General features: G+C 39.5%; 1 protein-coding gene across 2 annotated transcripts; it reads right to left on the bottom strand.

The window, feature by feature from the left end:
• Window positions 1-7,844: 7,844 nt before the first annotated feature.
• On the bottom strand, window positions 7,845-14,695 carry AVPR1A (arginine vasopressin receptor 1A). Of its 2 annotated transcripts, none has more exons than XM_032172129.2 (2): window positions 10,538-11,507; window positions 7,845-8,300 (listed from the first exon to the last, which is right to left on the bottom strand). In XM_032172129.2, the coding sequence occupies exons 1-2, from the start codon at window positions 11,505-11,507 to the stop codon at window positions 8,014-8,016; spliced, it is 1,257 nt and encodes a 418-aa protein (XP_032028020.2). In that variant the 3' UTR covers window positions 7,845-8,013. The 2 variants fall into 2 exon arrangements, 1 of the variants encoding a protein (XP_032028020.2); XR_009209363.1 differs by lacking the exon at window positions 10,538-11,507 and adding an exon at window positions 14,620-14,695 and having other exon boundaries at window positions 8,172-8,300.
• Window positions 14,696-14,920: the final 225 nt, after the last annotated feature.

Below are 14,920 nucleotides of genomic sequence, written 5' to 3'. Positions count from 1 at the left end.
TATAGGAATGCTTGTGATTTTTGTACATTGATTTTGTATCCTGAGACTTTGCTGAAGTTGCCTATCAGCTTAAGGAGATTTTGGGCTGAGATGATGGGGTTTTCTAGATATACAATCATGTCATCTGCAAAAAGGGATAATTTGACTTCCTCTTTTCCTAATTGAATACCCTTTATTTCCTTCTCCTGCCTGATTGCCCTGACCAGAACTTCCAACACTATGTTGAATAGGAGTGGTGAGAGAGGGCATCCCTGTCTTGTGCCAGTTTTCAAAGGGAATGCTTCCAGTTTTTGCCCATTCAGTATGATATTGGCTGTGGGTTTGTCATAAATAGCTCTTATTATTTTGAGATACATCCCATCAATACCTAATTTATGGAGAGTTATTAGCATGAAGGGTAGTTGAATTTTGTCAAAGGCCTTTTCTGCATCTATTGCGATAATCATGTAGTTTTTGTCATTGGTTCTGTTTATATGCTGGATTATGTTTATTGAGTTGTGTACGTTGAACAAGCCTTGCATCCCAGGGATGAAGCCCACTTGATCACGGTAGATAGGCATGGGCAAGGATTTCACGTCTAAAACACCAAAAGCAATGGCAACGAAAGTCAAAATTAACAAATGGGACCTAATTAAACTAAGGAGCTTCTGCACAGCAAAAGAAATTACCATCAGAATGAACAGGCAACCTACGGAATGGGAGAAAATTTTTGCAATCTATTCATCTGTCAAAGGGCTAATATCCAGAATCTACAATGAACTCAAACAAATTTACAAGAAAAAAACAACCCCATCAAAAAGTGAGCAAAGTATATGAACAGACACTTCTCAGAAGAAGACATTTGTGCAGCCAAAAGACACATGAAAAAATGCTCATCATCACTGGCCATCAGAGAAATGCAAATCAAAAGCACAGTGAGATACCATCTCACACCAGTTAGAATGGCAATCATTACAAAGTCAGGAAACAACAGGTGCTGGAGAGGATGTGGAGAAATAGGAACACTTTTACACTGTTGGTGGGACTGTAAACTAGTTCAACCATTGTGGAAGTTAGTGTGGCGATTCCTCAGGGATCTAGAACTAGAAATGCCATTTGTCCCAGCCATCCATTACTGGGTATATACCCAAAAGATTATAAAACATGCTGCTATAAAGGCACATGCACACGTATGTTTATTGTGGCACTATTCACAATAGCAAAGACTTGGAACCAACCCAAATGTCCAACAACGATAGACTGGATTAAGAAAATGTGGCACATATACACCACGGAATACTATGCAGCCATAAAAAATGATGAGTTCATGTCCTTTGTAGGGACATGGATGAAGCTAAAAACCGCCATTCTTAGCAAACTATTGCAAGGACAGAAAACCAAACACCGCATGTTCTCACTCATAGGTGGGAACTGAACAATGAGAACACACGGACACAGGAAGGGGAACATCACACACTGGGGCCAGTTGTGGGGTGGGGGGAGCGGGGAGGGATAGCATTAGGAGATATACCTAATGCTAAAAGACGAGTTAATGGGTGCAGCACACCAACATGGCACATGTATACATATGTAACAAACCTGCATGTTGTGCACATGTACCCTAAAACTTAAAGTATAATTAAAAAAAAAGATCTAAGGATAGGCACAGGCTTTGCACACTGAATGAGATGAGGCTAAAACTACTTTACTTGAAAATTAAAGGAAAGAGGAGCACAGAGAGGTACAGTTTAGGGACATCCTTCTAGGCTGTAGCTACTTAGGTGACACAAGCTTATGGGATGGGGTTGCAGTAAAAACATGGCTGCTTTGGGTGAACCATAAAAGCTGGATTTTTTGGCAGGGGTTTGGGGGTTATAGACATATACTTTAAGTTCTGCTGAAGTCCCACTGTGTTGTACCTAAGGACAAGTGTCCATTACTCTGGTGGTGACAAAGCCTTTCTATTAGGATTAAGTTTGGGCTTGAATCTGTAAATCCTTTCTTTGTTTAAACCAAGATGATTTTTTTTTTTTTTTTTTTCTGAGATGGAGTCTTGCCCTGTTACCCAGGCTGGAGTGTAGTGGTGTGATCTTGGCTCACTGCAACCTCTGCCTCCCGGGATCAAGCAATTCTCCTGCCTCAGCCTCCCGAGTAGCTGGGACTACAGGCGCCGGCCACCACACCTGGCTAATTTTTGTATTTTTAGTAGAGATGGTGTTTCACCATATTGGCCACGCTGGTCTCGAACTCCTGACCTCATGGTCTGCCCGCCTCGGCCTACCAAAGCGCCCAGATGCATTAAAATGACTTTCCTAAGATCATTTGCCTATAGATGGTGGAAATACCAGAGCTCCTGATTCTCTCCTGTAGTAGTTTTGTCACCGTACATATTACTGCTTCTTGTAATTAAAGCTTTTTATTGTAAACATTCACAATATTTTATAATACCACATATGGATTACTATATACATATGTGTGTATATGTATATGTGGATTTAGAATATCTACATTAATTCCATTAATTGAATATTTTTTATATGACTGGCACTAAAAATGTTCCTTTATGAATTTCTTTATAGGTCTCTTCTGGTGTACAATGAAACTATTATTTTAGTTTTACCTGATCCATAGGACTTTGTGAAAATGTCTTTGGTAGAAATATTGTTTATTTTTAGGCACTTATAAATGTTTTGAAATAACAGTCATATTTTAAAATAGATACTTCAAATTCTCTTTCTTCCATTCTGGGCATTCCCTGCTTCTATGGTTTAAACCAAACCCAAAATAAACCTTTTAGTTTGTGCTATTAAGATTTAACTTGTAAAAGAAAAAAAAAGTTAGACAATATATTATAAAGTTAATATAATCTAAACTTATTAGTCTACTGGGAAAGAATTCTAATTTTGAAGACTATTAAATGGGAATATTTTTAGTCTTTAGGCCCCAGAAGTCAGTCTTACCGATGTTAAGAAATAAATGCACATAGATGATGTTTTAGGGCTGAATGACAAATATGACCTCAGCTAACCTCGATCATTTTGGTTGTCTAAATACAGACTATAACAAAATTCATTTGATTCCTTAATTATAATTTATTGAAAGGGCAGTTACAAATTTCACTTACTCTTGCTATGGTCACTAAAGCACAAACATTTTTGTGCTCAAATATCAACCTATCAATAGCTACCAACTGTAAAACCGGTCTTTAGTTTTTCAAAGTCAAAATAATTAACTTGAAATATATTTCATTGTCAAACTAAGTTGTAAAAGAATTATTTCAAACAAATCCAAAACTTATTTGTATTTATAGAAACAAGCCAACACACAGTAAAATTGAGGAAATATACAATAGTTTTTTCAATATAATATCACAAGCCATTTTTTCTGTAAAGGACCAAATACTAGATACTATCACAAAACATTTTATCACCCACTCAAAACAAGAATCATTCAATTGCCCCAGGAAAAAACACACTGAAATTATTTTACGTGGCATAATAAGCTAGAGGATATAGAATATTTGAAAAATAGCTCCAAAAAATGGAATACTAAAGATGCAACATTAATTCTTAGTACATTTGTTATGGTAATGAATTAAAGCATTATAGAATATATTCAAGTCAGAAATCCTGTAGTATGAAGACATATCTTCATATTTTATATTAATCATAATTATTCTGGTATTTATATCAGATTTATCATCAGATTTTCTTTCCTGACTTTATTAATAATGTGACCCTGGAACACAAAAAGATTTCGTTCATTCTGTGATACTTTGTTTTAATTATTATTTAGAACATAAATCAATGTAAAAATGTGAGTATATACATACACAAATACATAAAACTAAAAAAGAAAAAAATGACATTTAACACTTAGCCATAATAATATATGACATACTACAGGTCACATATACATTTTCATTCATGATAACTTAGTATGCCTAATAATCATGTTAAAACAATATTCTTAAAATGCTTATGTATACAATGGAATCATAAAATGTGTGTGATTCGAACCATTTACACTGTCTTAAACACTCAAAAGAAAGAAACTTTCTTCTGAATAGTTCTTAAATTTTGGCTCAAATTGGCTGAAGTCCAATTCTAATGGAGAATCATTCTCTAATACTTACTGTCCTATGTTACTTATGATTCCAAATGTTGTCAACGATACTGAGTGGTACCAAAAGGGCTGGATGGAGGGGGTGGGCAGGGATACAGTGGCTGCTTCTGCATTTCCAGAACTAGCATCCCAGACAGCCCTGTCCTGGGCTTACTCTCAATAAAGCTATTGCCTCCAATATGAATATCCATAAGGCCCCAATTAACATGGGTTTGTCTAACCTCTGATATTTGGGGTGAAGGATTAGGTTTAATTTCTCCCTAGTTGGCATCTAACTAAATTTTAGGTAGAGTCAAACTCTGAAGCCATAATTTAACACTCCAAAAGTCCAATTAAGTTACAAAAACATACGCTTTAGAGTCTGAAAACATCAAACTTTAACCTAATTGGGTTTCTTGTGTAATAACAGATGAAAGTTGTTTCTTAATCATTAGTGGTTGTCCATTCTAGAAACTGTAATAGGCTTGGCAGAGTCCTGTGTATTGTTAAGACTGCTTAGTATTTTTTCTCTAAAACCATACCCTTCCTCAATCATGGCATAAGACTTCTTTGATGATGATGGAAATTCTATATGTAAAACAAGTATATAATTAACCCAAGAATTTCACTGATTTCCTTCACAATTGTGTTCCAAATGAAATTTCAAAATAAAAGCAGTTTTACACTTCAGAATACATGCTCCAAAATTAACCCATTAAGCACTTAATAATGCACTCTAAATTGTTTCTTTACCATCATCAGTTAATATTCATCAAATGCTCTATTGACTAGTTTCTCCCTATTGATGGACATTTTTTATGTATCACATTCCTAATACCCACATAGAGGCATTAAAATTGTGTACTTGCAGGATCTTCCCACTGTTAACTGTGGAAAATAAAATAAGGTGCTGCAACACATTTTTTTCTTCACTGTAAGCTGTTATTTGGCATAATATCTCAGGTCTTCTCTTTGGTCAAGAAAAGGAAAACTTCCCTTCCCGGAATACTTTTTCAGTTTCTCTTCTTCTGAAACAGACATGCAGATAGCTTCCTTCCAATTTGAAATATTGTTTTGAGATATGTGACTTCCATTTCTGGGTACATAACATTGAGAAAATTTAGCAACCAGACAGATGAAACTTCTCAGCCTAAACCGCAGAGAATAAGACCACATATTTGCCTAGTGCAGAACTAGCACCCAGATCTCATTTTTCCCCAGCCCGTTTTCTACTATCTCATCTCCCAATACATTTAAAAGGAGAAAATACAACAGGGTAGGGTGATATGAACTCTTTTTGTGAGCTGTTCTCAGAAATAACATTAAAATTGAATTGTTTTGCTTGGGGGTACGTATCAACATTTTGAAGGAAGATCTATAGGTTCTGAGGTTCTTGCTTTGGAAATGGATTTAGAAAAAAATGGGTTCATCTGAGTTCCAAACCAAAAGGCTTTAGTTTTTGAACTATCAAAGAGTTGTCAAAAGGACTGACAGTCTTCGAGTGTGGGGTTACTGAGATGCTACTCTAACTCAAATAATGAATGAATTAATTTAGTTATGGCTTATATTGGACAGTACCCTTTAAGAGACATATTTGTTATTTTTAGAAAGAAGAATTTGAAAACCTAGGGAGCCCCTGGCCGGGCACGGTGGCTCATACCTGTAATCCCAGCACTTTGGGAGGCCGAGGCAGGCAGATCACGAGGTCAGGAGATCGAGACCAACCTGGCTAACATGGTGAAACCCTGTCTCTACTAAAAAAAAAAAAAAAAAAAAAAATGAAAACCTAGGGAGCCCCTAGGTTTATAATCTTTATAAGGCATTTGGAAACATGTTTTTAGGCCTATCAATACAAGGAGCCTAAGGGCTGAGAATTTCAAAAGGCAGAAGAATGAAGAGGAGTGAAGTTATTGCTTCCGGGTTCTCACAGTGCTATCCAGTTCTCATTTTCTTATCTACAAAGGTAAAAAAAGAAACTCAATAATACTATTAAAACCATGCTGGCCAACATGGTGAAACTCCGTCTCTACTAAAAACATAAAAATTAGCTGGGCGTGGTGGCATAGGCATATAGTCCCAGCTACTCGGGAGGCTGAGACAGGAGAATCGCTTGAACCCGGGAGGCGGAGGTTGCAGTGAGCCGAGATCACGCCACTGCACTCCAGCCTGGCAAAAGAGCAAGACTCTGTTTCAAAAAAAAAAAAAAGCAACTATTATTTCCTCTTAAGGTTGCAAAATATTTATGATGTATCCTCAAATCGTTGCATGATCTCTAAGAAGCAGCAGCCAGACAAAATAGCTAGGAAAAAAATCAGAGTTCTATTAATTAAAAATGTAATAACAACAGCAAAGTAGTGTAATTGGTCTCTGTTTAAAAATGGAAAAAACTGATGCTTGTGGGTGGCTTTGATCTACCTGCATTCAAAGAAAAGCAAGTTCTGTCTTTAAATTGGAAAACTTTAGTCAGGCAGGAGAAGTCAAGCTGAGTGGTCACTGGAAATGTTGTCCAATGAATCAGCGGATCTATATTTAAATTTCAGGATTTTATATCCCAGCCATGAAACAAACCAATTCTAGTTAATGAAAAATAAACTGGAAAACATCTGTGCAATTTTGGAGATCCCAAAGCTATAATAAAAGCAACTGTTAGCACGTGTATAGTACTTTACTATTTCTGAAGCTCTTTTAACATATTTGATTTCATTTAGTCCTTACAACAATCCTGTGAGGTAAATGTTATCAACCCCATGGTAAGTCAAGGAAACAGAGGCTTTATATGTGTTTAAGAAACTTGCCTTAAGTCGTGGATTTAATAATGAAGAAAGCCAGTCTGGGCACAGAGCAGTTCTCTTTCCATCTGTCACCCATGTCCCAACCCTGTCTCATCTCTGCTTTGCAGTTGTTAGACGAGTGAGAGATTGGAAATACAAAGCTATTTTTAATTAAACATGTTGGGACACTTTATATCCTGAGTCACTCTTCAGGATACTCATATTATGAATCTGAATTCCCCAAACATGAAGATAATGATCTTGTTAATATCCAGCATCGCACAGGATACCCTTGTAGCACTGATCAAAACACGTTTACAATGTCCAAGAGAAAGTCCAGAGTACCTTAAGCAATCCTTTTCTACTCTTTTAATAAAATTTGGCTTTCCTCATACAAATCTGACTTTAAAACAACCTCGCAGTGCGGGAAAAAAGATATTTTTGGCCAGTCAACAACATTTCCTCTCACCTTCAGCATCTCAGTTTTCATACTTTTCTTGACCAATAATATGTGAGGAACCAAAAGGAAGCCACTGCCAGTTGTAAAGTTACCGTTTTGAAATGCAAGGTGATTGATAGCTTCTAATAGAACTCTAAACTGGCCACAATGAGCAGGAGCTCATTACGCCCCAGGCACTTGTACTCCCAGGAGGTACCATCCCATCTCCACGACACTGTTTAAGGCTGCATTTTCTGAGGCACAAATTAATTTTATTGGATGAAAACATAATTTCTCTGAAGTTTTCTCTGAATACTAAGGCTGATGATGAGCTCTCTTTGTTCAGAAATAGTGCCGCACATTATATGACTTTTAAACCAATCAAGTCTTACTTATGTTAGAAATGAAAATAAAAGAAACCAACAACAAAATATAAAGCTAGAATGGTTATGATTTTTCCTTTAAAAATGTAACCTCTGTTATATTTCTGGGAATTAGACCTGCATAGTTTAGTACAGCATGTTTTCATTAATATTCCATGCAAAATAATGTCTAGTTTTTGGTAGCAATGTGAAAATGCAACTAGAAACACAGTCTTGTACCCAATGAATTGATGTATGGTTATATCAATAAGGTGCATTTGTTCTTGTGATTTCTAGCTCAATTCAGCTAATGGGCCAAAAAGTCAATAACAAGAATCAAGTTGCATGAACACAGGGCTCAAGCTGAAACAGGAATGAATTTGATGGACTTGGAAGATTTAGGCGAGTCCTTCCACATACCCGTACTGTTTGTGGGGCTTCGATTGTTAGAATAAAAAGTCTGTCTTCTGCTCATACTGTCAGTATCTTCTTTGTTGAATTTTTCCTTCATGTTTTGGCAGCACGGGAAGCTTTGAACACAGTCTTGAAGGAGATGGCCACTAAAAAACATGTATATCCAGGGATTACAGCAGCTATTCAAGGAACCCAGTAATGCAGTGATGGTGATGGTAGGGTTTTCTGATTCTGCATGAAAAATATAAAGGGAAATTATGTAATGTAAGTGAGCCATGGATGAACTCATTTTTCTATTAACTAATTAAAAAGGAAAAACCTTCTGGATTATCATAGAAAATGAACTATTTTGTTTATCAATCAGGGAAATGGGGAGTGTTTGAAAATTGCTTGACTATAAAATATTTTTTGTAAGCAAGATGCCTTAAAATTAATTCAAGTATTTTTAAAACACTATCAAAATATTTAAATAGAATGAGTGGGAATTTTATGAGGTTAAGACTATTAAATAATTCATTTAAAAAATCTCTATCTTCTATACTCCAACTAGCATGTGCTAATGACAGAGCAGTTATAGAATGGCTACGATTGTAATGAAATTTTAAGAGTCCATAATAACCATGTATACCAAAGTGTATTTATCCTAATAACTCAGGAGAAAATATTGCATTAGGTATCAAATTTAGTAGTTTTAAATATTCTTGTAATATGAAAACTGTACAGAAGTCCCTGGATGATATAAGCTTTAGTTGTTTTTCTTTGGTTAGAAATTTGGTTTGATTTTAAAAGAAAACCATCTGTGATTGTGGTTCAAACAAATTATATCAAGAAGAACAGCAGAATTAGGAAATTCCAACAGGATTCTAAAATATTTTATGATAATTATGATAATTAGTACTGGTAAACTGCATAAATATTATAACCTTTCACAGTGGAACTACTGTGCTGATAATATACCTTTTCTAAAAATAAGAATAATCAATAAACACTGACTTTTCCTTGATTATTAAATATAAACTTGGATCTCCTCACTCTTGTTATGCCAGAAAACAATTACAGGTTATTATTTAATCACACTTAGTGCTAAGATGCTGCTGTCAAAAGTGATCAGGAGCCATGGGTAAGATGGTATTCACAAAGAATGAAAATCACCAACATATCTATGCACAATTGAAGTTTTTATTACTTGTGTGTAAATTCTGCTAAAGCAATAATTAGGCTGAATTTCTTTATTTGATTGACAATATTAAGAGGCTTCTAAGATCAAGCAAGATAAGAAATAGTAAACCAAAAATAAAAGTGTTTATATTGTATTTTTCATTATCGCTAGTATTATAGTCAGGAAGAATATTTAACTTAAATTCATACTGAAATGTTTTATTTGCAAATATAACTTCCAAAGCATATTACATACCTCCCCTACTCCAATTCCAAAAAGCAAAAGGAGACAGCTACTCCCAGATACCTATTTCCTGTTATCAGAAACATTCTGGCAACAACTGTACCATTGAATTTATTTGGTTTGAGTTCCAACAAGCATTGGACTTTATCTAGTTTGAATTTTTGTCTTTACTAGAAGAAAATATTTTCAAGATGCAAAATTAAATCTTTTTTTGCAAGTCACTATGAAGTTAGTTTTTCTAGTTTGGGAAGGAATTAAAATCAAACACAATAGTAGGTGTAGAGAACATTTCCAGTAAACTACTGTAATAGTTGTGTGGAGAGGTGTAGAGCTGTGTGGTCAAATTAGTGGTGAAAGACTAATGAATTAGTCTAACGAATTTAGTTTATCAATAATTCTGCTTTGAAATACCAAGAAAAAAGTGTTAAAGTAATCATTGTTAGAAAAAAAGTAAACAGATTATAACGAGAAAGGAACATTATTAGCTAAATGCCAAAATGGAATTACTCACCTTCTAAAGAATTTTTCTCCAGTTTTCTTTAGAAATATATGTCTGTTTCTATCCTTGCCCCTGAGGCATTTCTACACATTTTTAAAATTAATCTTAATACTTTTCACAATCCAACAAAAAGCAGCTGTGACAGTAAAATTATTTCCCTGAATCCAATAGACTTGAAATGGTGTTAATATAGTAGCAAGTGATTTGGCAAAAGTCATTATTCGGCTTCGTAGTTGCCTGGCTGACTATAGGACACAGTTTCTGGAATTGTGGTCTCAGGATCATTGCACACTACAAATGCAGAGTCCTGAGCCCCATTCCAAACATTCTTAATTAGAATGTCTGCATGGGGAATCCACGAATTTGCTTTAAAAAAAAAAAAAAAAAAAAGTGTTCCTCCAAGGTGCGACTCTTATGAACACAGAGAAGTTTAAAAACTACTGCCCTAGAAGATACTATGAAGAAAATTGCTAGATTCTCATTCACACACACACACACACACACACACACACACACACACACACACACTCCTATCCCTGCACTTTCCTCTATTTTCCCGGCACGTACCGGTCCAGACGGACTTGGGATCCCAGACAGACCACATTTGGATGATGAAGAAAGGCGCCCAGCAGACGATGTAAGCCGTCACTATCACAAAAGTCATCTTCACCGTGCGGATCTTGGCCCGAGAAATGGACTTCACGCTGCTGACACAGGGAGCGAGCAGGAACCCCTTTTGAAAGGCGGCACCCGCTTGCTCTGCGCCCTTGCTCTGGCGCGACGCCGTCTTCCCACGGACGTTGCGCCAGATGTTGTAGCAGATGAAGCCGTAGCAGGTACCCAAGATGACCACGGGCGCCACGAAGATGCCACCCGTCATCCAGGTCACGTAGGCACGAGAACCCCAGGGCTGGATGAAGGTGGCCCAGCAGTCGCGGGCCTTGGTGACATTGTTCACCTCGATCATGGAGAAGACGAAGTACTGCGGCGTGCTCAGCACGAAGCTCAGCACCCAGGCGGCCGCGATCATGAGGCGCGAGCGGCGCGCGGGCTGTTGCAGAGTCTTGAGCGGGTGGCACACGGCGATGTAGCGGTCGGCTGTCATGACTACCAGCATGTAGGCCGACGCGAACATGCCGGACACCTGCAGGTGCTTTACCACGCGGCACAGCCAGTCGGGGCCGCGGAAGCGGTAGGTGATGTCCCAGCACATTTGCGGCAGCACCTGGAAGAATGCCACGGCCAGGTCGGCCAGGCTGAGGTGTCGGATGAAGAGGTGCATGCGGGACGTCTTGCGCGGCGTCCGGTGCAGAGCTAGCAGTACGCTGCTGTTGCCCAGCACGGCCACCGCGAAAGTCACCGCCAGCACGGCGATCTCCAGTTTGGCCAGCTCCTCGTTGCGCACGTCCCTCGGCGGGCCGTTGCCTTCCCCGAGGGCTTCGGCCTCCCGGCTCGTGTTGCCAGCGCCGGTGGCCAGAGACCACCATGGGCTGGAGTTGCCCGAGGGCCCCGCGTCGGGACCGGCGGAGAGACGCATGCTGTCCATGCAGCACCTACTCGGCCCTCTTCGGAGCCCCAGCCCTCGCGGGCCGCTCCCTCCCCGTCTCGGAGGACTTGGGCTCCTCGCCCGAAGCGCACCGTCCTTGGCGCGCTCGCCGCTTGCCGGGCTCTGCGATCCCTCCAGTGGGCGTCTCCCGGAGCAGCGTCTCGCCTGCCCACTGAGCAGCTCTCAGCAGGGTGAGCCGGCCCCTCTCCCTGCTCTGCCTTTTTTCAACTTCGGCGAGGTCGGGAAGGTGAGCTCCGAGCTTCCGGAAGCACTGGGTTCCCAACTCAAGTACTTATGCGGTGCTCGTTTCCTCGGGACGCGCTCCCTCTCGCCCTATTGGCGGAAGACTGCTGGTTGCCTACTCCCCGCTCCCTGCAATTTTTTTATTTTTTCCTCTCCCTACGTCGGTGTTTGTCCTCTTTGCATCACTGTTGAGGGGGTGGAGCTGGGAGACTCGCAGATTCCTCCGCACAGTAGGCGGGATCGTGGTGCTTTCCCGCTCTTCCCTTCCAAAAACTTGGAGAACTGGACGCGTCATGCCTTTTCTGGGCTCGTAGCCGTTTCCACAAGCTTCCCTCACTAGTCTTCCTCGCTAGCCTCCTTAACCATGCATTTGACTTCAACAGGCACGCTAAGCGCGGTACCTGGAAACCTCCAGTCCACGCACCGGCGTCCACCCATCTAGCTCCTGCACCTGAACCTGGCTCTCGACCTCACCTCCTCCAATCCGGGTTTCTTCCTTCTCACCGAGCTCACCCGTGCAGCTAGTCTGGCAAATTTTATTCCCGAGGCAAATTTTCCCGGGGCAAACATTTCTCCCCTCTCGTGACTTAAAGAGCTATCTCTTCCTAGTAATATCTTCGATGCATGCTATTTATTACCCTATGTTTGCGACGGGAAGAACGCACTCGTCACTTTGCAGCCCCTGTGGCTGCTGTGCCTGTATTCACAGCGGAGTTTGGGGGGAGTGTCTCCTAGTTTTCTCTGTGGAGACTAGGGACTTACGGAGTTTTCTCTAGATTCCTGGGGTTTTCTGCGGGAAAAGCCTGATTCCCACAGCGGGGATGGCGGAAATTTGGCCGCAGTAGTCCGTGGGGACCGTCTGGTTACTACTGAGTCTTGGGGACATCTTTTTGGGTGGACAAAGAGCAGCTGCCGGACAGCGGCCACCCAGGCAGTGCTGTCCAGGGCAAGGGACAGAAAACCCGCCCGGCTCCTGTGCTCAGAAGTGAGAAGGAGGAAATCTCAAGAGAGGAAAGAGGCCCTGGGAAGGAGGAGAAACCACCATCTACCTATTAATACCTTAACTCTGAATAGCTGGAGCCCCTCTGCAGGGCCGGAGGGAGGCAGAAATGCGATCTCCCTCAGCTCTGTTTTAACGTTGGTGAAGATATGCCTCGACGGACAGCAAGGGGGAGCTGTTTTCAGGCAATTTCACAAAGAAGGAAGAAAGGAAGCCCTTTCTGCAGTTACCTACTACGTAGATGCAGGAGCATGACTTTGTTGGTCAGAACGTTTCTGTATTATGGCCGTGGTATAAATTTGATTGTCTCAGAAAAATATCACCCTCTGTGAAACGTAGGCAAAAAATGCAAAAGATTTTATTCATTGCAGTTCCCAGTAATAATTCCACTTTACTGTCCAGTTCATTCATGCAGAGTTACCAAGGTTGTCATTTTAAGATGCTGGACTTCAAATCTGGAGTCTTGCTTCCTGTGGCTAGATAATCCTGGGTCTGTGCGTCTTATAAATGGAAATGAAAGGACCTGCCTTTCCTGTTGTTGAGGTCATCGGGAAGATCAGGTAAGACAATGTTCTGTATGGGGGAAATGCTCTAAAAACTGGAAGCTGTGTTGTGTTCGTTCATTTTCTCCAAGATATCCAGGAGGCAGAAGATTGAAATGGTTCAGGGATGGAAGGTAACAGGTAAAAAGTTTCCAGACCACCTATCTGGAAAAAATCCTTCAAGCAATTAGGTGATAGTCACTGACTCAGAGAATTGACTTTCTTTTAAGTCACAAATTACACAGTTAGTGCTCCTGATGAGAAAGAATGTTGACTGAACCTAGTGTCTGGGTATTGCAAAAGTGGTCTGCTGGCCACAGCCTAGTAATTTTGTGGGTCTTGGCCCTACCCACTTGAGCTTTTAGGTTTTTTTCAGGAGAGGAAATCTGCAATACAGGCTCACCAAAATCTCGGTGGAGGTTCTTATTCCAGGAGATAGGGCGGTGGCCTCTCAGGAAGTCATCTGTGTCAGACAATCTGATCCAATCATAAAACTATATCCAATTATCCAAATTATAAAAATAACCTCTCAAGTTATGTTGGTGGATACAGTTGGAAGATATTATTGTTCAGTGACAACAGTACCAATTATCGAGATATATCAAACATATATATGCTTGATACATAGATGTATGTTTATATGTATGCATCTGGCCATTCTATGTATCATGTATCAATCAGTCTATCTATCTATCTATCTATCTATCTATCTATCTATCTATCTATCTATCATCTATCTATCGATCTATCTATCTATCATCCATCTATCTGTCTCTCACTGGTTGTGCTGGGTGTCATGGGGCCTAGAAAGCAGGAAAAAAAAATGTTCACTGCAGATTGTAGAACCAGTCCCTTTTTTTTAAAACCCATATATTTTAAACATGTTTTTGACTTAATTTAACTGGTTTTATATACAAAGGAAAGCAGGACCATTACAATGTAGACTCACTACTCATATGCCTCACTGGACCTGCTATTAAAGTTACCCCATAGAGAGTAAAATAATTGTGGTCTTAAAATACGAAAAAGAAAACACCACAGACAATATTTTATGTGGCACCTTGTGCTTTTTCTTAGAGCAATTTACATTTTCTCTGTACTTTTTGTATTATTAAGACTTACCTTTTCCCTCTTACTCTTTGTGGATTTCAGTTAACAAATTTTAGGGGTGAAATAATGAAAAAAATAAGGAAGTTGTGCATACATATCCTGGAATAATCATTCTCTTTCATTTACCAATCTTCTTTTCTCTCACTTTGTAATTCCAGATATTTGAGAGGTACTTCAATTCATGGAAGCGGCTATCTCCTTCACTTACTAGCAATAAGACTTTGTTTTCATCTTCGAGTTTCAAATTCTTCATCTGTAAAATCTTGGTGATTGAACACAATGCAATTGCTGCAAGGATTATATAAACAGTTGTTTAAATTTCTGGCATTTTAAAGGTGTTCAAAACATTTTCTCTTTTTCATACATGTAAATCCTCCAAATTACCTCCTATTTTACCATTAACGTTTTCTCTTCCAATTAAAGCAACATATTCCCAATTTACATATGTGCAATGAGAAGAGTTTTGTGGTTAAATATGTCGGAGAAGTGCCATGTATGCATCCCACCCT

This window comes from Hylobates moloch, unplaced genomic scaffold (assembly GCF_009828535.3).
Source record: "Hylobates moloch isolate HMO894 unplaced genomic scaffold, HMol_V3 SCAFFOLD_13, whole genome shotgun sequence".
NCBI classification, from domain to species: Eukaryota; Metazoa; Chordata; class Mammalia; order Primates; family Hylobatidae; genus Hylobates; species Hylobates moloch.
Note: the sequence above shows the minus strand (reverse complement) of the source record. Positions and strands in the feature narration are given on the sequence as shown.

Bases quoted from the DNA above. Each gene is read 5' to 3' on its own strand.
- AVPR1A (XM_032172129.2), bottom strand. From the start codon at position 11,507: ATGCGTCTCTCCGCCGGTCCCGACGCGGGGCCCTCGGGCAACTCCAGC. The intron at 8,301-10,537 runs GTACGTGCCGGG...TTTTTCATGCAG, and splicing joins TCCCAAGTCCGTCTGGACCG to AATCAGAAAACCCTACCATC.